The sequence below is a fragment of the Hyaena hyaena genome, unplaced genomic scaffold (genome assembly GCF_003009895.1).
Source record: "Hyaena hyaena isolate Hyena2069 unplaced genomic scaffold, ASM300989v1 scaffold_138, whole genome shotgun sequence".
In the NCBI taxonomy this organism is placed as follows: domain Eukaryota; kingdom Metazoa; phylum Chordata; class Mammalia; order Carnivora; family Hyaenidae; genus Hyaena; species Hyaena hyaena.
In genome coordinates this window covers 3,066,368-3,088,637 of record NW_024080770.1, presented here as the reverse complement: position 1 = coordinate 3,088,637, position 22,270 = coordinate 3,066,368, and the positions used below count along the sequence as shown (strand labels likewise).

General features: G+C 52.5%; 1 protein-coding gene across 1 annotated transcript in view; it reads left to right on the top strand.

Annotated features, from left to right (window-relative positions):
• The window catches only part of KLHL29 (kelch like family member 29), a 224,394-nt gene that overhangs the window by 82,764 nt on the left and 119,360 nt on the right, over positions 1-22,270 (top strand). Inside the window, exon 2 of the mRNA XM_039238265.1 lies at positions 188-517. Within this exon, the coding sequence (XP_039094196.1) occupies positions 233-517 (285 nt within the window). The 5' untranslated portion in view covers positions 188-232. The remainder of the gene's footprint in view (positions 1-187; positions 518-22,270) is intronic.

The window sequence follows — 22,270 nt, the reverse complement described above, 5'->3', positions numbered from 1 at the left end:
GTGACTTGGGGCTAATGATCCATGCGTTGTGGGCTTGCTGTGAATAGGAAATGGGCTGTCGTTGGGAAGCCCTTGTTTGCACACAGAGAAGGTGCTTCCTGGATCCCGACGGCGGCGATGGCCCTCCCGGCGTCCCCAAGGGCTGCCGTGTGACTAAACTGCCCTCCTCTCCACTCTGTGCCAGCAGGTCCGGCCTCTGTTTCCCTGTGAGGAGCAGCCACGGCCCGGCAAGATGTCCCGGCACCACAGCCGCTTCGAACGAGATTACCGCGTGGGCTGGGACCGCCGGGAGTGGAGCGCCAACGGCACGCACGGCACCACCAGCATGTGCAGCGCCACGGCGGGGGCCGGCTGCGGCTCGGCCGGTAGCCTCAGCGCCCGGCCCGGTCTGTTGCCGCTGCCCGTGGTGCCGTCCCGGCTGCCCACGCCCGCCACGGCCCCAGCTCCCTGCACGACCGGCAGCGGCGAGGCCATCACCAGCCTCGTGGCCAGCTCTGCCTCCGCCGTCACCACCAAGGTAAGACCCGTGTCACCCGTGAGCAGGAGCTGGGCGGAGGGGTGCGGCCTCCCCTGAGGGTCCGGACACCAGTCACTGCCTTCTCCGGAGCGCTGGCGTTCCTGGGGCTGGGCCGGCTGACTGTTCAGGTGAAAATTCCCGTGATTCTGTTTGCCATTAAGTCTCTCTCTGTGACTAACTTGTAAGACACACAGGTGCTGAGGCCACTTGTTGACCTATGTCACGTTGACGAGATGCTATCTAATTTGTGTAGGGACAGTGAACTCCCAAGTTGGCAATAAAGATTCCCTAAATAGGTGACTTTAGACCATGCAAGTCCCCCCCTCTCCGGGGGCACCAGTGACTTGGGTTTGCAAGAAGGTAGTGACCAGCAGCAGTAAGGCATAAAGGGCCATAAACCTACGACTTGGTAGCACTCTGCTGAGAATTCTCCTGTCCACTGTGTCTTCCAAGCCTCAGATAACCCTGTGGATCGCTACTTTTGTCCCCACCTGATGGTTGGGGATACTGAGACACACCAAGTCTGTGGGAGCTGGTCCGAGGCTGGAGCTTCGTTGGGGCCCCAGGCCTGGGTCCCCAGCGGTCAGCGTCAGGGGCATCAGCTCCAGGCCACTCCCTCTCTCCGGAGGTGGCTCCAGCCTTGGGAATGACCGCAGAAGCCAGGCTGCTTTACTAATGGAGACCCTGAAATGACAATATCACCAAGGCTCGTGCCTGGCTTCAGGCTGAGCTGGTCCCCCCTCACGCTGCTCAGAGCCCCTCTGGCAGCCAAGACCCTCCAGGGACTGGGACCCACACCAGTGGCAGGAAGCCCATGTATGGCCATCCTGCTTCCTCGGTGGGGGAGGGGCTCTGCAGGCTGCCTTTGCCTCGGCCAGCCATTCAGAGCGCCTCCCAGGAGCCAGCGTGTACGTATGCATGCATGCATGCGTGTGTGTGTGTGTGTGTGTGTGTGTGTCTCGTTTCCTTTCCTGCTTTCATAGAAGTTGCGGGAGAAGTTAAAGGCGGGAGAGACCCGACGCAGCCATTGTAAGGTGGCCATGGCATTGGAAAGCCGCGCTCCAGGTGTACTGTGCCTTTGTCTCTGTGATTTTCAAAACTCCCTTTCAGCCCTGCTTCCCATTAATAACTGCGCACTGCCGGCCCAGAGCCCAGCGGAGGCCCGAGACAATGGAGCTATTGGAGGCCAGCTCGGAGCACGCTGACATCTTGCTGCAGTGCCTTATTGATTTTATTTTCCTGTTATGAAAACACCTCCCCACTGAGACGGGGAGGGAAGGAATGTTGGATGCGGGAGAGGAGAGGCAGGGTTATTTGGGCACGACGCCCCCAGGCCGGCCTAACGCGATCCTCCCCTGGGCACCAGCTCCCTGGACTGCCCCGATGTCCTGACCTCTGCTCAGTGGAGCCGGCCGGCTGCCTCGCCAGCCACATCTGGCAGCCACTCAGAAGGCCAGCTGTTGGCCATCTGGACAATGGCGGCTTCTGGAGCTGACCGCTGGGGGCTGTACCTGGAAGCCCACTTGATGGTTTCTGCCCGCTCTAGAGGGAGGCCTTTGTAGGGTGCTGTCGGGCCTCACCGGAGACAAGGGTTTGGCCCTCCAGGCAAGGGAGCTGGAAGGGACTCAGTGGTGAGGACCCCTCACACAGGGCTGCCCTGCCCACACAGCTCCTGCTTTGCTCCCAAACAGCTCGATATTCACCATCCCTGACTGGCAGGGCCCCAAACCACAGCACATGGGAGGAGAGGAAGCCAGCGTCTGATGGAAAACAGCAGCTGGGGAGCTGGGGAGCATTGCATTGACAGGGAGAGGGGCTGAAAGTTCATGCCCGTGGGACAGCCAGCTCCTTGGCACGTGTCCCTTCTGTTACCATCTCCAGCCCAGCTCCAGACCTGCAGGGGCTTGTCCGATCTAACAAAGGTGCTGCTTACATCCTGGATTTTTCGAGGTGCTCGGGAGAACGGGGTGTGCAGGAGGAAGGGAGGACAGTAGCCAGAGGCAGCTTCTGTCCAGGACACTGTCTCTGAACTTGGGCCGTGGCACCGGGTGCCTCTCTGCCATCTGGCCGAGCTGCTGCCCGCCCCCTAGACGCTGTTCTCGCCGCCTATTTGTCTCACCCCGAGGCCAGCACCACATCAACTGACAGGCGTCCACACTGGGGGAGCTGTGGTTTCTCTGGTCAACGAGCTGCATCTTTACTGAGTAGCCAGAGGCTATCGCGCGCCCTCGGCAAACACACAGGTCAGGATGTGACAAGTCTGTGGCCTGGACAGTGTGACTGAGTGACCTAAGAATGTCTCTCCCATTGAGGTTATTCACAGAACAGCTTAGTGTTGTGGGTAAGGACAGACTGGGGAGCCAGATTGCCCGGGTTCGAATTGTGCCCTGTCTCTCGTTAGCTGAGCAACCCTGAACCAGTTACTTAACCTCTCTGTGCCTCGCTCCCATGAAATGGGAACAGGGCGTATTACCTGCCTGCCGAGTTGTTGTGAGGACTGCGTGAGTTAAAATATACATAAAGTGCTCAGAACAGAGCCGAGTGGTAGGTGGTAAGGCTTGTATAGGGGCTGTTACTACAGCCGCCGTTGTCACTGTCACCCAGATAAAGCCTGGGGGACAAGGACATGCCCCTGGAAGGAAGAAGCATCATTTCTAACCTCACAAGAGAAAAAGGTGGGTCTTCAGATAAGAAACGGGAAATAGGCCCCAAGCAGGCAGGGAAGGCACATTGTGTTTCTGAGGGGTTAGCGTTCACGTCGATCCATGACATGGAGGCGTGACTTGACCAGGGTAACATGGCAACAGGAAGAGCTAGAGGGAGGGCATCGAGCAGACCCCAAACTGACCCTGCATTGCCCAGTAAGCCTGACGACAGAGTGAAGGGATTTGAAAGCTTTTTCAGCCAAGGGGCCCCTTCCTCCAAGGAAAGCCCAGTATGTGCACGGGGCCAAGACCCTCCTCTGGTGAGAGGGGGTGGATGGAGGGGGCTGCATGGAAGCAGGCGCAGAGCTGCGTGTTCCTGCCTCCCTGGAGTGTGGCAATGGCTGCTTGAACATACCGGCATGCCTTTCTCAGTGAAGGCCAGAGTCTCACCCGAGGGCTCAGGGAAAGGTCCCCAAGGTGACTCTTGGGGACAAGGGTTAGTGCTGCCAGGCCTTAGCATCCCCCCAGGCTGGGCATGGGGCAGGTGTCATACCTCTCTGGGGGCTGTGGGCCCCCACCAGCCTCCTATGCCATCACCGCGGATGCAGAGACACTCTCTCTTGCCCCTGGTCCCGTGGGCCTGCTCACCCGCTCAGTGCTAGGGCTGCGTCTGCCGGGCCATGGGAGACCGTCCCAGCTCCCCAGGGTGGAGACTGCTGGCTGTGTTCCCTGCGGCTGGTTAGTGAGGTGATGACAATTCTTTCTGTCACCGCTGCCTTAGGCCTGAGTTGATTTTTATGTTTCTTCATTTTTCTGTGGCCCGAGGATTTCTAGCTGGTCTTTGATGAGAGGCCAGTTGGACAAGCACAGATTCTGGGCCATTGAGGTAGGGGAGGGCATGACCAAGTGACACACACTGACACATGCATGCTCACAAGTCCCCAGAGCCTCAGAGGAAACATAGTGACCGTGCCCTCCGGCCCCTCTATTTTGCCTGTCAGAAGAGTGAGGCCCAGAGAAAACAAGGCTTGCCAAGGGCCCCCAGTGAGTGAGAAATGGACCACCTGGGCTGCCTCCTTTCCCCAGGCCGCCTGGCATAGCGCGTTCTCCATGGTAACCGTTTCTACGGCATTGTTACGGTAACTTTTCCTGTCCCTCCAGCCACCTGCTTGACAGCAGACACCAATGTGCAAGAAAATGGGCATAGTTACTTCTTGGGTTAGGTGGAAATTTTAGCCCAAGGATTTTGTCGACTCTACATCATACAGCTAGTGAGAGCTTCAAGCTGTCGAACCAGACAGAACTGGTTCTTAACCTCATGCCAGCACCAGTGAATCTGACTTTGCCTCTCAGGAGATGAGTATGTCTCTGAGCCTCAGTTTCTTTGTCTATAAAATGGGAACATTCATAGCTGTCTTCCTCGCAAAGATGGTATGGATTTGGTTAAGTCATTTTGAAAAGCTAAATCAGATTGGGTCAGACCAAGTATCCGTCCTCTTCGGATGAATCCAGTCCCCTGGCGGTGGTGCTGGTGGGCCCTCTCTGGACCGTCCCCTCCCCTAACTGGCCGCATGAGCTGGCCCACCACGGCCCTTCTGGGCTGCCGGCAGTCAAGCCCCACCCCCTGGGGTGGGCAGGACAGGTGGGCGGAGCTGAGAAGCTGGAACTTGACTCCCCCACCAGGCCTGTTTGTGGGGTGGAAAGGAAACTCCTTTGCCCTGCAGTTGCTGCTGCATGAAATTTAAATTATTCTCAGCAAACCTGCCTGACAGATGAAACAGAAAAGAGACAGCTTCATAAAGTGCAATTTCGTTCTTGAAAGAATGGACGTTGCAGAATCCTGGCTGATGCCTGGGAAATGTGTTGGGGGCTTTTTTCCTTGTGGTCAGGAGCACTCATGCTGAAACATTCCCATCATTCCGCGGAGCTAAGCCCTTGAAAATAAATCTGGGCTGGGAAGAGAGACTTAGCGTGTGTCAGAGGCCCAGGGAAAACTGAAAGGGGCCGTGAGGTCTATAGGCTCCATCCTCTGAGCATCAAACGCCCAGATTTTTTACATGTATGAGCATTTGGGACTTTCAGAGTGGATGCGTGTCATCAGAGAGACGGCCCTGGCAACAGCGTCTTCCCCGGACCCTCTAAACTCTCTGGAGAGATGCCCATCTCGGGGAAGATGATGTGGGATTTCTGTGGGGAATCATGTGAATGGCCTCAAAGCCCCGCCTGGCGGGCCCCTCCCCTCATGTGGCTCTGAGCGTCCACGAATGGATAAGGGACGTGTTTGCACAGTTACAGAACAGGAAGCAGACTTCGCTTTGCTCTTGTATTCACACTGAAAACCAAAGGCTGCCGAGTGGGCCCTGTTGGGAGAATCACTCAAGTCCCCGTTGTGGTGAATTTCCAGACCGTGCGTGATTTTATCCAGAAGACTGTTCTTGCTCCGTGAATGAGAATTTGTGATTTCCCTTGTGATAAATTATCAGGCGCTGATCACGCGTCGTGAGGCAGCTTGTGCGTGTTCGTGCCGAGCTGATGGGTTTTGCCTGCACTTTGAGGTGCAGCCATGGTTTGGATTGTATCTTCATTGACTTAAGGCTCATCTGTCAGTCACGAAATGTGTACAGTTGAAAAATGCCATGATTTCCAAAGCACCCATTTCAAAACCTACAGTCCAGAGAGGGCGGACCTGAGTGTCTTAAACCCAAATTGGTGACTAAAGGGGCAGAAAAGAGGGCAGAAGACTGTGCATTCTTCCGCATGTGTAAGGGATGAGCCACCCAGGTTAGCTTTTGCTACAGAACAATCATTCCGAAACTCTGGCTTAAAGTTTCATAGTTCTGTGAGCCGGCTGGCTGTCGGTTCTGGCCTGGGCCAGCTCTCTCGTTCGTCGGTGGTCAGCTTCTGGCTGGCTCAGGGCGGCTGGTCCAGGTCAGCCTCTCCCACATGTCTGTGCTTAGCAGCCCATCAGCCAGAGAGTCCCCGTCCCCCTCCATGTGGCCTCTGCCACCCTCCATCCAGCTAGCTCAGGCTTGTCCATGCAGTGGTCTCGGCTTCCGAGAGGAGTAAGGTAGTAAGACTCAGTGCACAAGGGCTGTCGTGAGCTCTGCTTGAGGCACGTTTGCTGAAATCCCACTGGCCCAAGAGGTCTGATGGCCAAGTCAGATTCAAGGAGTGGGCAGAGAGACACTGGCTCTAGACAGGAGGTGCTAGAGTACTGCATAAAAGGGGTGGACATTCAAGGATTTGCAGTCATTTTTGCAACATACCTACAGGCTTTCCAACACACTTGCTTAAAGCCACGGCTCACAGGCGTCAGGCAGAAAGGATAGGGTCAATCTGTGACTCTCCTCTACATGGCCTGGGGCAGGAAATCAATAGGGGACCCACGTGTATACACGTCGGGCGACACACATCCCATGCACACCGAGAGCTGCCTAGTGAGGTCCGAAAGCAGGTGCCCAGCAAGGGTTGTGTTGCCAGAGGGAAGGAGGGGCAGGTGGCCCCCAGGGAACCTCACAGGGTGCGTTTACCTTAAGAATCCACGGCTGGCCGGGACTTGGCCTTCATGTGATCTTGTCACTGCCACAGAGTTGGTGGGACCGGGGCACTGCTGTTCCCTGGACATTTGCATGGTCAGATGCTGACCTATGACAAAGAAGCTTAAAAATCCACCGCAGGAAGACCACCTCCATGGGTTTTGACCAGCGAATTTCTTCTTCTAAGAATCTGCATGGGAAACAAGTTCTCAGCAGAAGACTTTCTGATGGGCCTGAAATCAAGAAACGGAGCCAGTTATGTGGTACAAACATTCAGGAGCCAAAAATTGGACAGCCCCACAGCTCTTTCTCCCTAATAGTCTAAATCCCATGCAATTTCCCAAAAAGCCCTTGGAAAGGCCTCTTCTTAAATTAAATTGGGTTTTCTGCAAACAGCATCATTCAAGATGAACATAAATCTACTTCTTATTCACTTTTAATGGTTTTCCCTGTTTTACTTAATTACTTATGTTGCAATTAAACAATTTTTTTTTCATAGCAAAAGGACAGTATTTTAGCTACATTATGGGTTAAATAGGCTTTGGAGAACTAGCCTGGGAGTCTCATCACCATTTATAACATTGTTTTTTATAGGGAAAGTATGTTCCAAAATCTAAACAGCCAAATTACAAATGAACTTTCAGAACCCAACCCATTTGTTAACTGGGAACTGTCTGCAATGCTAAAAATAACTTGGGGAAATAAACATAAAGAGGAGAGCTCAACACCCCGTTGGTATCATTTGTTACCCATCAGCGTCTACAGCTCTCGTTTAATTCCAGGGAGGAGGATTTTCTCCAAACCCGGACTGACCCTGTCCCCATTTTACTCACTTCCATGACACAGGCCACCAAATTGGCTTGAGCCCTCCCAAAGCATAATGCCATCGAGGAGAGTCACTGCAAAGCCCCCGCAGAGCTAAACTGAGGTAATGCGGCAGATTGTCAATCAGTTTCAGCGTCCCGTTCGCTGCCCTGAAATGAAGGCTCGGGAGAACTCCATGCTGCTCCGGCTACTGTCTCCGCTAGTCGTGTTCATTTGCATCCTGGATTCGCCTCTGTAGAACCCGTAGGCAAGAAACCTCATTTTCCTCTGGAAAATAAGGGCCCTGCGCACTCACAGAGCATGAGCGCACACTCAGAGGCTGCTGGCACACGTATTGACAGGGTGGGAGCCCTTCTGTCTCGGCCTCCTATTGGTGATGGATGAGCACATTGGGTCCTCTGGCGCCATGAGAGAAGTCCTTGGAACTGGGCAGCGTGCTTGCCAATAGTGGAGGGCCAGTGGTCAGCACCTCCCTCCCTGGACTTAACCCCTGGCTGCTGGCTACCACGGTCCCTTAAGGAAAACCCTCTCCAGTCCCCACATGGGGTTGTCATTAGACCTACTTCTGAGGCCAAGGCATTTTGGTTGAGCTTGCTATGCCCTACTCCCTACTCCCACCCTCTTTCATCCTTAGAAGCTACAAGAGCTTCCCCATAAGCCACTCCTTGGGCTGTCAGCAAGCAAGGCTCCTCATCTGCCCAGACAGAGTGGGGGTGCTAGAGAGAGTCCCCGCTCCTGGTGTGAGGAATCAAAGCCCACAGGACTCCCCATGGCTAAGAGGCTGGTCTTGAGGAGCTGAGAGAGGTGAAAGGATCTCAGTCACTCATCCTTTCGGAGTTGACTTCCTTATTTTAAAAACATGAGTCTAAATGGCTGAGGGTGAGCTGGAAGAGAAGGACAGACTCGTGCGCCCGGCTTCATGGACAGCCATCCCAGGCCCGTCGGCTTCCAGCTGGCTGAAAAATGTAGACCGTACTGAGGGCCTCTCTCTCTCGTCAAGAGTAGATTTACCCAGCTCTCCCAGTATACTGGCCAGCCCTGCGCCCCAGCTCTGACTCCTCCATGATCCTCTTTATGATTCTAGAACAGCATGTGCCTTGAGGTTACCTTGGGGAAGCTCCTCTGGCAGCACAGAAAGCTTCTGAGCACAGAGTAGCCATTTTCTAGGTTAAAAAAAACCCAACTCCGCGCCACACTGGTACTGAGCATGATTTCAGATTCTAGACATGCTACTTAAAGAATCCCTTCATCAGGTTAGAAGTGGCCCTGAGGCTGGACAGTAGGGCGCAGCGGGAGGAATAGGGAGATGGATTGGCCAAGCCTGCGGGTGAACAGGTAGCTCTCACCGTGCCAGCGCAGAGCGTGGAGAACCTCGCCACGCCTGTCAGAACGACCGTCGAGGTCTGCAGGGGTGTTGCTGGCTGTCTGCCCGATGTCCATTTTCTTTCCCTCTTCCTTCCTAACAGAATCTCAGTTCCGGTCAGGTATCTGCCACCTCTCAGGCTTTGGGGAAATTGAACCCCAACCCCTACTGGAATTGTGATGGTTCTAAGCCACGTGGCAGTGATCCCATTCCCCATAGTCATCATGGGGTTCAGAAGGGTCATGTGATCCAATGATAGCCATGGGACAGGAGAGTAATACTTACTGCCTGGAGGCTTTGGGGAAAGGTTTTCTTCCTTCTAAGGAAGAGTCACAAGAAGAAGGTCATCTTTCTTCCTCTCTACTGCCACGTGTGGACAGGATGCCTCAAACCATCATAACCATCGTGCCACAGACCTGAGGATGACACCAGCATGGGATAGAAATAGAATATACAGAAGAGAAAAATAACAAGAGAATCCCAGATATATGGACCCGGAGCCCTAAGGTTGCACTGCTGTCTGCATCTGGGCTTCTTGATACGTGAGCGAATACATTTCCCAGTCGAAGGAAAAGTCAACGAAACACAACTGCCTCCATTGCACGACTGGCTCCCTAGGGACAGCATGGGTGCCTCTGTCCAGCCCCCAGACCTCACCTGGCCCATCGGCTTGCCAAAAACAGCTGCAGTGACCTTTGTGAGTGCCCTCTACCTGTTATTCATTCATTTCAGCACTCACTGCTCTCTACGGGCATTCTGCTGTCTGTTGCTTCCCTAAATGCCAACAACCAGAACACAGACTACTGTTGCCATGCTCCTGCGTTTTCATGGGGCTGTGTAGCTGGCTGAGGGAAATCCACCAACACACTGGGTGCCTGAGCCATTGGTCACTTGAGAGTTCACGCCTGCAACCTATTTCAGCCACAGTTCCCCAGACAGAAAAAGAATTCTCATGCCCCAGGGCCTTTGCACTTGCTGCTCACTCTTGCCCACCCAGAAAACACTCCTATTCATCCAACACTCCTATTCATCCAACAGCCTAAATGTTACCACCTCTGGATGAAAAAAACAAATTGCTGTTATTTCTCTTGTTCCCGTAACACTTCTGTTTATGTCCTTATGTGATGCCTAAAATATATGGTATTTATTCATTTGTATCTTTATTAACCAGTGAACTCCACTGGAATAGGCTTCAAATGCTGTCCAGCATATAGAGATTCTCAGTAAGTGCATAAGGACAGAATGAATGAATTTTGCATATAAATATTTACTCAATTATTTAGCCCCTATTGCTGGGGTCGACAGAGGATGAATGCCTTTGACATCTCTACCTACGTGCTGGATCAGTGTTCAACCCATGAGTAATTTCTGTGAGTGTCTATAATGAGGATGAAGAAGACAGGACCCGCATGAGCCAGAGGGAAGCCTTCACAGGCTTGCAGGTGGGACCAGATACTGAGGCCTGGATGGCAGGACAGATTTTACAAATCAAGGCCTTTGCCCTGAGTCCGGCTCCCCTTCCTACCCCTCCCAGAATGTTTGGTCTCATGATCACAAATATTAGTATGTATGCAGTGTTAGTGCTTTTCCTCCATTTTTAGTATTTTCTTGGGACTCGTTTCCATTCGCCTATAACTCTCGGCAGCTTTTTACATTTGGTTATTTTATTTAAGGCGCTCGCAGAGTAATTACTTTGTTCCAGGCACTCTTCTAACCACTTTCCCAACCTTAACTTGTGCAATCCTCTGAGGTAGCTAATGTTACCAGGGTTAGAGAAGAGAAAGGCTAGGGGAACTGGCCGAGCTCACTCAGCAGGCTGGGGCGCATCCCTGGGCAGCCAAGCTGCAGAGCCAGGCGTGGAGCTCGGTGTGTGTGTGTGGGGGGGTGTCCTCCCCAGAGCCACGCTCTGTGAAATTCGTTGAATGCGCAACTGGCTGAACATCTTGCCACGAACATTGTTCCCCGATGTTCGCCATCTCCTGAAGAGATAGCTGCAGGCTCCCCACTGACACGGTCTTGTTCAGCGATTTGAAACAACCACGGATGCACGTGTGGGATTTCGTGGTCCAGCCCCAAACCTCCTAGAGGCCCAGCCGCAGCTCTGTTCATTGAATGCTCTCTCCTCAGCTGACCTTTCCTTACCATCCAAGCCATGTGTGTGGTACAGACTCAGCTCAGATGCAGGACATTGGAGATTGTTGAGCCCTGAGGCCACGGCCTCTTGCTCGGGGTTTCTTGTTTTGGTCCAGGACAGAGTACATGGCTGCTGCCTACTTTAGCTTCTTTTGGCTACTTTCAGGCTACTTCGGCTTGTTTCATTCCAGGAGGGCATTCCAGGCCGTTACCACTGCCCACGGGTAGACCCATTGGCCTGGGGGCAATTCCCAAGCTCCAGGGGTCAGCTCCTTCATCTCGGTAGATTTACACCTGGGCTGGGGAATGGAGATGCCTCAACTCGTGGGCTGGCCCCTGACGTCAGACGGCTTGGAGCAGCCACCACTTGTCTCTGTCTCCTCTGAGCTCAGCACTGCTCCAGGGGAACAGAGAGAAGAATGAAATGCTACTGTTTGTTATAGGTTCCGTTACGGGGGGGGGGGCGGGGGGGGCGGGCTGGGGGGACAGTCCTGCTGGAGGAAAAGGCCATCCTTGAGGAGGTTGCCTGGGGTGGCGGGAAAAAACCCGGGCTGAGGTCAAGGTCCGAGTCCACACTTCACTATCTGGGTGACCTCAAAGCAGGGCACTCAAGGCTTCTGGGATGCAGTCCCCTTGCCTGTAAGCTGGCTACAAGCAGGTGCCTTCGCTGGGCTGTGCTGAGGTCAGACACGGAAAGTAGATTGGAGGTTACGGGGGGCTGAGTGGAGGGGCAGGGGTGGGGCGCTACTGCTGAATGGGTACTGGGTTTCTGTAGGGTGTGATTAAAAAGTTTTGGCAATAAGTAGTGGCTGTGGCTGTACGGCATTGGGACTGTAATGAACACCACTGAATCATACAATTTAAAATGGCAAAAATGGCAAATTGCATATCATACGTATTTTACAATGAAAAGAAATTAAAAATAAATAAATGCCCCACCGTCAAAAGAGAGACGACATATCCATGTAAATTCAGGGAAAGCTGAGGCACCAAGTAATTTCCCATAAAAGAGAAAAAGGATCGCGTATCATATCACAGTGGCCGTCATGGAGGTCAAATGCACGCCGACGGGAGCTTGATGGGAGTGTGAGGAGGAAGTCCTAAGAAGTGGGCGAGTGGACTGCGGGGCGTGGGGGGTGTCACGGGCTGGTGTCACTGAGGGATCCCCAGTGCAGCAGCCCGACTGCCTTAGGAAGGTGCTCAGCTCTGCCACGAACTCCTCTCCCATCTGGAGCAGCCTCGCAGGCTCTGGGGCAGCCCCACAGCGAGGGTCCTACGAGGCACAGCGGGATGGCCAGGCACTTGATGAGGAGGGTCCTGGGAGACGCTGGGGCTCCCGGTGGGCACATGTGTGCCCATTTTCTCTGCATCCCCAAGGGCTGGGGCTGTGGGTGAAGCCTCGACTGAGCTGTGCTCAGTGTCGGTTATAAATGTCACCAGCAGCTAGGGTCCCCAGGCTAGAGACCTGGAGCTCCCGGCACAGGTGTGCATGCTAACTCCGTGCTCTCAGAGGGCCATCCTAGGAAGCACCTTAGAACCGCCAGCCTGCCGGGACCCTACCCATGGTCTGGGACTCACCACCACCACCACCGTCAGCATCGCCAACGCTAGTGCTTACTAAGTCCTCCCTGTGAGCCAGCCAGGGCTCTAAGTGACTGCCCGTGTCAGCTCACTACATCCCATGAGTGTATGAGGCAGGGGCCGTGAGCATCCGCTGCATATGGCACAGGGAGGCAACACGGCTCGCAGGCTTCCGCCGACCGGCCCCCTGCAGGGGAGGGCCCTTGGTGTGGGGGACAGACCGTATTCTGAAGATGAGCGGGATCCTGAGAAGAAGGCCGTGGAGAGGGAAGGATTGGAGCCCCTGCGGCTCCCCCGGACTGAGCTTGGGGCCTCGCCGACTGTCTGCCCGGCCCAGGAACGTACCCCCCTCCCCAAGCCGGGAGCAGAGCAGACAGACTCTGCGCTGCCGTCGCCTCCCCCATCAGGAATATGCTGAGGGTGTGATTTTATTCCCCCACAATATTAGGCTGAGGAGAGGATATTGGGCAAAATATATTGTCCCCATAATTCATATTAATGGGAATTCAATGGTGGCAACTTGTCATCCGCCAGATTAGAAGGGAATATCGTGTTAGAAAGGCATTAAAAAGGCGTTATGAATTGGGTTCCAGTGCACCACATCGCGTTCCTTGTAAATAATTGAGGAAGAAACTGGTGCTCAGAATTCGGGATTATCCATTTTTGAGATCCCAGCAGTTCCCTCACCAGGCTGATGAGGCCCCATTGATCTGACGGCTCACAGGGCTAAGGGGAAAGTCTGCACCTGGAGGGTCCAAACATCCCCGGAAAATGAGCATTGTGCTTCCAAACACACTCTTCCTCCCAGAAGAAATTAGTAACTGCCACACCCAAGCACTAGACTCTAGGTGTTTCTTGAAAAATCTTCCCAAGTCCAGATATTCTGTCTCCCTTGCAGGGGGGCTCAGGTGGCATCACTGAGTCAGAGAAAGCCTTTCCACCAGCACTTGCCCGCCTCTGGTCCCCTTGGTGGCAAAGTCTGGAGTACCCATGCATCCGTACATTCAGACAGCTGGCCTGGCATCGCAGCTTCAGTCCTCATGGAACGAGCCCTGGCTGGCGACACCCACGTCCTCCGGGCTTCTCGGTCCTGCTCTGCCCCCTGAAGGGCCCGTCACCTGCTGTGATGCCCGCCTCCCCTCAGGTCAGACCCCTGGTGTCACCATATGGTCCTATGAAAGATAAATAGGGCTTCCTGGCTAGGACCCAGTTCTGGGTTTTGTTACCAAAGCCAAGAATTTGGCTCAGAACAAACTAGGGGAGGAAGCCCCACGTCTTTGCCCCACGTGCGTATCTGGCAGAGCCCGTGGACACTGGTCCTGAGTCTCTGGTGTGGACTGTTCGGAAGGCCCGCTACCTGACCCAGCCCTGCCTGGGGCTCCGGGGGCGAAGAAATTCCGTGGCCACTGCCAGCCTCATGGGCAATTCTGAAGCAGTTGTTCCATGATTTCAAATATGACCTGTCAGAAAGCAGGGCAGGGGTAACTGGGGGGGGGGGGGGGCCCGCAGTGTGAGGGCCAGTCAGGGCCAAAGGTTTGGTGATTTTGCAGAGGGAAAACATGATCATTGGTTGGCCACCTGCAGTCAGTAATTAGTCGTAGTTGATACGCCTGGCACCTCAGCCATAAGGACTTCCCACTCATCCTTGCCTGCCAGTGACCTCTCTGGGAGTCCAGACTCCACCTTTGAACTGCCGAGTTCAAGTCCTGACTCTTCTACCTTCTAGCTGTGTGACCTTTAGCTAGTTACTCACCCTCCCAGAGCCTGGCTTCCTCCTCTATGAAATGGGATAATAATACTATCTATTAATTGGGTTGTGGGGGAGAGTAAATGAATCGATATCCCAAAGCACTTCCAGCAGTTTCTGGCATCTAGGAGATGCACTGTAAGCATGATCTATTGCTATTATTACGTGGCCTTCATTGTGCAGCTTCTCCTCTCTATCTGTTTCCCTCCCTGCAGAATGTGGGTCCTTGAGGCATAAGATCCCATCTTAGGTTTCATATTGGAAGAACCTCACACTTGCCTGCTATGTGCTTAGGAAATAACTGTTGACTTATCCAATTGTATTGTGGGTAGAAAAAGGTGTAGTCATGGAAATCACTTGCTTTACTGAGAAAAAAAAAAAATAGCTGTGCATTCCTGGTGGCTCAGTCGGTTAAACATTCGACTTCAGCTCAGGTCATGATCTCACCGTTTGTGGGTTCGAGCCCCGTGTCAGGCTCTGTGCTGACAGCTCAGAGCCTGGAGCCTGCTTCGGATTCTGTGTCTCCCTCTCTCTCAGACCCTCCCCCACTTGCGCTCTCTCACTCTTGCTTTCTCTCTCTCTCTCTCTCAAAAATAAGTAAACATTAAAAATTTTTTTAAATAGCTGTGCACTTCTGAAAATCATATTCCACTTTTCCATGGTCAGATATTCTTATTTCAGAGATGTTTCGTGACGGCCTCTTGTTCTTTGTGTGGGATCTCCATGATCCGAATCAGGAGCCTACAAAGACCTTAAATATGCATTTGACATGCATGTAGCTCCTCACTGATTAAAAGGATCCCAAAGTAAGGCATTTCACAAAGTGATTACAATGCCTCCTTGAAACGAAAAATCATCTCCTGTATTTGATGATCTCAAATCCAGAGCCGGTGCCTTGAACAGCCCTGGGCTCCAAGCCACATTCTGTTTGTTGGTGGTTATAGTGATAGTTGCGTTGTTGTACTTCTTCTATTTTGTTTTTGCTTTTTAAAGCATTTATGGAGGTCCAGGCACTGTGCCAAGAGCTTTATATGTTTTGTCTCGGTTCTTACAATAGTCCCATGTAGTAAGCCTACAATTATCCCCATTTTGCACATGAGGAAACTGAGTTCCAGAGAGCCTGGGGAGTTTGCTCAGCATACCAGCTCCTATGCGGTAGAAGTGGGATTTCAACCCAGCCCTTTCTTACTTCAAAGCCCATGCTTCTCGCTCCCAAGTCTTTTGCCCGGATGCCTGCCGTGAGTTATCTTCTGGGAGCCTCAAATATAAAGTGCCCAGGATTAGACTCCCTATCCTCAGCCTCAGACCTGCTCCTCCCCTGCACACCTGGCTCAAGGCGGTCCACCACCTGCCCAACTACACAGCCACCTGGCATCCCCCCTCCTTCCCCGTCCCTATCACAGCCACTAGGTCCATCTTCAGATGTTTCTCGAGTCCATCCATCTCCACTGCTACTGCCGTAGTCCAGGACACCATCCAATCTCACCTAGAGGACAGAGACAGCCTCCCCGCCCATTCCCCTACCTGCATCTGCCCCTCCCTCCCATCCATTCTCCCCATTGTCACACCCCTGCTTTATAAAAATGTGCACATACCCCACACCTGACCTGAAGATAAAGTGGCTTAAGGCCTGTAAGGCCCACCTTGCTCACCTCTTCTCTCTCACCTCGGTACCTCCACACCCCTCGTATCCCACATTTCAGCAGATGCCAGCTGCAAGCCCATCTCTCATGCAGGTGAGTCCAGATGGAGCGTGTTTGTGAGGGAGCACATGAAACTGGAAGGAACACAGGCCTTAAAGACAGGCAGCCCTGGGCTGTGTCATTGCTAAGGTGCTTAACCATTCCGTGGTCTCATTTTCCTCATCTGTACAATGGGGACAACAATGATAACTACTTTACAGGACTCGTATATGAATGAGGGAAACTCCAGGTAAAAAAAAATCTAGCCCATCACACGGGGCAAACAAGAAGTGCTCAGAAAATCCTGGGGATGTGGGTGACAATGTACGCAGCATGAATTTTGTTTTATAGATAAATTTCTGGGGGCCGGTATTTTTTAAAGAAATGGATGCTATTCTGAAAAAACACAAAGCGGGGCGCCTGGGTGGCTTAGTCGGTTAAGCGTCCGACTTTCGCTTAGGTCATGATCTCGCGGTTCGTGGGTTCGAGCCCTGCGTCGGGCTCTGTGCTGACTGCCAGCTCAGAGCCCGGAGCCTGTTTCAGTCTGTGACTCCCTCTCTCTCTGACCCTCCCTTGCTCATGCCGTCTCTCCCTCTCTCTCCTAGAAATAAATAAAACATTTAAAAAAAAAAAACACAAAGCATGTGCGTGTAAACGATGACATCTCACTCACTGGTTTCTACCGTGTTCCTCCGAGATTGTCAGACACCTCTTGTCTGCAGCACAGCCTATAGAAACGTCTGGACTTTCAGTGGACGTGGTTGTGTCTCTCCCTCTAGACCTCATGACCCCATCCAGCATTTTGCACGTCGCTCCGTCGCTCAGATGCTCTCTCATTTATTCATGCAGCAAATGTCTACATTTTGTTTACCGAGAAGGTTCTGATGGCCCAGTGGGTTTGGCAGGGACTTCTGCGAGCACGGCTTCCCTATCGGAGAATAACTCGGAGCCCGCCCCTTCTGAGCACCCCATTTGTGATGAATGGCAGTGGCCCTCACTATGCAGCCACACACACCCCGCTCAGCTGTGGCTGTGTGTTTGTACGAAGGCTCTGGAGCGCACCCTACAAGCTCAGCCTTTGGAAATCTCTCCCAAGACACAAGCACTCATGACGCGGACTGAGTTCTGATGACCCTAAGGGTAGTTTGCTGCCCCGGCCTCACTTCCTCGGATGCCACACCTGAGTCGCGAAACCAGAGGCCTCGCTCAAAGTGACCACCACTGCCCCCTAGCTCCCACCTCCAGTGCCTCCCGACTCCGGTAGTTTGCTCATCAGGGCAAGCCCCAAAACGAGGAAGAAAAATCGTTTTAGACTGGAAAAATAGGGCTGCTGCTGTTTTATGGTGGTGTGGTTTATGGTTTTCAAACATTTTAATTAGTTTCATTTTTAATATAAATGCACCCTGATGTTTTGTGCAGGAAGGGCACAGTTCTTAAAATCTCAGAAATAAAGTAGGGAAATGACAGATTGGCTATTAAAGCATCATACTCAGATGTGTTATTATTATTATTGTTATTTAACATTGTTGAGCCCTAACGCTGAGCCAAGAAGGGATAGTGCAGCGTGGAGTGTGGGAAGGTCTAGAAGTGGCTGCAATTCAGGGTGGGGGTGTCAGGGGTCTCCTCGGGGGTTGGAAGTTGCTTTCTCAGCTGCCAGGGGCAGCCCTACCCCACAGAGACTTCTGAGACTACCAGTCACTAATGTGGACCGAGGACACAGCTGGGAGGTCTAGGCTCTGTGCTCCGACCCCAAACTACGATCGCTTGTTAACGCTAAGATTTCCTGGCACCTCCAGCTCTCTAAGGCAGACCTGAGCCATCTTTCTTAAGACAGGCCTCCTCCAAAGAAACCCATCTCTTCTTTAAAACATTCGAATCCAGGGGCGCCTGGGTTAAGCTCAGTCGATTAAGCGTCTGACTCTTGACTTCGGCTCAGGTCATGATCTCGAAGTTTGTGGGTTCAAGCCCCACATTGGGCTCCGTGCTGTCAGTGCAGAGCCTGCTTGGGATTCTCTCTCACTCTCCCTCTCTCTCTGCTCCTCCCCTACTCTCACGGTCTCAAAATAAATAAATAAACTTAAAAAAAAATAAAATAAAGCATTTGAATCCATGAGAAAGTGTGGTTAGACAGACAGGATTTGATTTCAGGGACACTCCATTTAGTGGGTTGAATTGTGCCCCCTCCCAAAATGTAGGTCCACCCAGAACCTCCAAATGTGACCTTGTTTGGAAATAAGGTCTTTGCAGATGTAACTAAAGTAGGGTTCTCAAGATGAGCTCTTCCTGGATCAGAGGGGGCCCTTGGCCCAATGACAAGGAGAATCCTTTTAAGAGAAAGCAGAGAGGTTGACACACAGAGATCAGAGTGACGCAGCCACAAACCAGGAACGCCCACGGCCACCAGAAGCTGGCAGAGATAAGAAAGGGCCCCTCCCTAGAGCCCTCAGAGAAAGCATGGCCTTCTGGCCCCTTGATTTTGGGCTCCTGGCCTCCAGGCCTGAGAGAGAATAAGTTCTTGTCATTTAAGCCCCCGGTTTGTGGCGGTGTCCTAGGGAACTACCGAACTCCAGGAAAGTATCTCATCCTAGCACCTCCTTAAAGAAGACCACCTGAGTGGGGGCTGGATGCTCTTGAGTTTAATCCAGGAGCAGCGTGGCCTGCTGACCTCTCTGCTGAGTTGAAATGAAATACCCTCACACCTTTTTCCTCCTTTTTCAAAAATGTTTCCACAAGCTTTCTAATGACCACGAGCCTGTTTTCCGGGACATACGGACTCCAATTTGGAAGACTTTCAAAGGGCAAGTAAAGTGAGAAGCGGGGTGCTCCCACGTCCCTCTCCCCACCTACAGCAGGGGCCCCATCGCTGGAAGGGACCCGGTGCATCACTTAACACGTGTTGGTGTCTGCAGAGGGAGAGACACAGACATGTGAATTTAGGGAGGGACTTTTACCATGGCTGGAGTAGGAAAATGGGAATGGACAGATTCTGCTCTTGCAGAAGGCTCTTGATCCAACGCAGAGAGCTATCAATGAAATTCATTAAATCCAACAACCACGCAAGACAAATAAAAGCTTTAAGCCCTAACTGCTCCCACACAAGACAAATAAAAGCTCTAAGCCCTAACTGCTCCCCTCCTCTCACTGACTTTAATTTAGAGGGACATTGTCTTTGCCATCTCTACTCCTCTGTGTTTCACTTTAAACGAGAGGAAAAGAGCCTGCTGGGACCGTGATTTTGGCCACACCTCGCCTTCAAAGATGGTGCTTCAAGTGATTTGTGGCAGATCATTTTACAAGAGCTCCAAGATAAGCATGATGCAGAGAGAGGACTTCTACAAACCCACACACACCCCGCAACACAAAACTACCCTTGTGCAAGCCAAGGCTCGTGGGACTATTTCAGGAGACCAGAGGCCCCCAGGCTGGCTCCAGTCGGCCAGGAAGGGTCTGCGCAGTGTCTCTTCCCAGCTGCTCCCCTGAGCCTGGCTATGAAATTAGACTGCAGCCCAAGTGTGTACCCAGCTGTTACTGGCAGCCCAAAGCCCACACTGGGACAGGCGTCGGTGCTGCTCGGAGGTTATTTATTCTTTAACCGCTTAGGAATTGGTACACAGCAGAGCTGTGTACCATGGAGAAAGGCACTCTCCTCCCAGATTTGCCCTTGGGGGATTAAAACGGCAGAAATTCTGGGAGCAGAGAATCTACATTTGGGAAGTACTGGCTCTGCCCAGGGGTGCTCAGGCTGGTAACTTACGTCTTAGAAGTGATTTAACAACTTGGGGTTAATTTCCTTGGAGAAACATATGAACTATTTGAACTAATCACATGCTTCCAAGCCTTTGGCCACACTGTAACCCCAAGTTGGCAGTGCTGGAGCAAGTCCTTGGGCGGGAAGACTGTGGAGTGACTGTGGGGGACAGAGGATGCCCAGGGCAACACCACTTGGTGTAGACTCTTGGCCTCAAACAAGGGAGGTAAAGTGGAAGACTCAGCACGTGGTACCTGCTAGACCCCCACTGTAGGAACTGCCATGAAAGTCGGGTAGATGCACCAAGAGACTCCACGGGGGCCCTCAGCAAGGCCAAACAAACGAATGGATGTGTTGGGTTGTCCTAGCCTGCAGGACACTGCTCCCAAGAAATGGCGCCTTTAAAGGTCGGGGTGGTTCTCATGGGCACTCAGCAACATGGCAGCTGAAATCGGTATCAGAAAGGAGATAGATTACAGGAGGAGGAATCCGTTACTGAAAGATTCTTGGAGTCTAGTGGTGATAGCGGAGCTCACTGCTAACCGGGAGATTTATGTGACAAGATTATCGATGGTATTAAGCACATTTAGAAGAGAGGATTATACCTACTTCTGGGTCAGTTCCGTGCCACCAGGCCCTGGTCTGGCCAGCGTGTTAACAGATGGACTGCCGGCTGCATGAAGGTGAAGCTAAATATTTGCACAGTCACAGGAAGGGGGTGGGGTAGGGGGGAGAAACACAGACAGTGAGTTTAATGCTTGGTGGCTACGTTCAGATCCAAGGCAAAGATCCAGCTCGGGGTCTCTACCAAATCGGAGGAAGACTCCATTTCTACCTCCTCCCTTCCTTCCCCACCCCCAGCGGCCTCCTCAGATCTACACACGTGGACCCAGAAATAGCAGGGTGCAGCCGGGAGGCATCAAGGGGTGACAGGAAGGAGACTCGACTTCTGGGAATAGCAGGCTCTTCTCAAGCAGAGGAAAAGCTCTGTTGCCACTCTACCACAGGAGAGCTTAAAAGCAGACCAGGCAAAGGTCCGGAGGACATGCTGCTGGGAGCAGTTCTCCGTGGCCTTTCAGAGGGTGGCTGTGGCATGGCCTGGAGGGCCCCTCTTGTCTCTGACACTGAAGCCCAGCCCTTGACTCAGGGATTGTCCCACAACCCTCAAAGTTGTGAGCAGAGCTGATGTTCAATGTTCGATGTGAGCACAGCTCAGAGCCTGGAGCCTGCTTCAGATTCTGTGTCTCCCTCTCTCTCTCTCTGACCCTCCTCTGCTCAAGCTGTCTCTCTCAGAAATAAATAAAAAAACATTTTAAAAATTAAAAAAAAAGAAAACGTTACTCTCTGAGAATCATGGTAAAATAAGTGTGAACATAGAATTCACCATTTCCTTTTTTATTTATTTTTGAAAGAAAGAGAGACAGAACATGAGTGGGAAGGGACAGAGAGAGAGGGGAGACAGAATCCAAAGCAGGCTCTGAGCTGTCAGCACAGAGCCCCATGCAGGGCCCGAACTCATGAACCAGAGATCATGACCTGAGCTGAAGTCGGACACTTAACCCACTGAGCTACCCAGGCACCCCATTTTTTAAATTCTTTAACCTTTTTTATTTTGAGAGAGGGAGAGGAGGAGAACGTGAGTGGGGAAGGGGCAGAGGAAGGGAGACAGAGGATCTGAAGCAGGCTGTGCGCTGTGAGCACAGAGCCCAATGTCAGGCTTGATCTTGCTCACGAACCATGAGGTCATGACTTGAACCAAAATCAAGAGTCGTTGGCTGCTTAACCCAGTGAGCCACCCAGGTGCCCCAGGAGTCACGTTCTCAAGTGCACAGTTCAGCAATATTTCGTACCCTCACGAGGTTTCTCAACCATCATCACTGAGCAATTCCAGAACATTTTCATCACCCCAGCAGGAAACCCAGAAAACCACAGTCACTCCCCATGCCCTGTTCCCTGAAAGCGTTACTCCTTTACAACAAGGGTAATACAGTGCTCTAGTGGAATGTCCTCTTTGCCAACGTGGAGGAAGGAAAGGGCCGGGAGATGGGGGGTTATCGGCCCCTCCTGGGGAGGCCACGCGCCCCACTGCCTGAGCACGTGGCCGGCCACATTCAGTTGTCTGAACTCCCCCTTCCCCAAACCCCCCTCCCCTCTCCCGCCCGCTCTGCCTGCGCCTTCTTCCCTCCGTGACCCCAGCTCCTGGCATCGTGGCCGGCACTTAAAAAGCTTCAGCCACATTTGTTGGACAGAAGGACATAAAAACCAGTATTTCAGTAGCCGATATGCTACTTCTCATTGTTTGGGGACATAACTCTTTGTCCTCGAGTTGTCACACTTGTGAACCCAGCACAGAAAGGAAGCTAAAGTCAGAGTAGGAAGAAAAGGGCCTTCGTGTCATTCCTTTTAATTAGATGCCCTGTTAAATTGCAGCAATTTTGCACTGTGGTTCCCCCAGCGTGTCTAGGAGCTCTGAAGAAGCTCTCAAACCAAGAA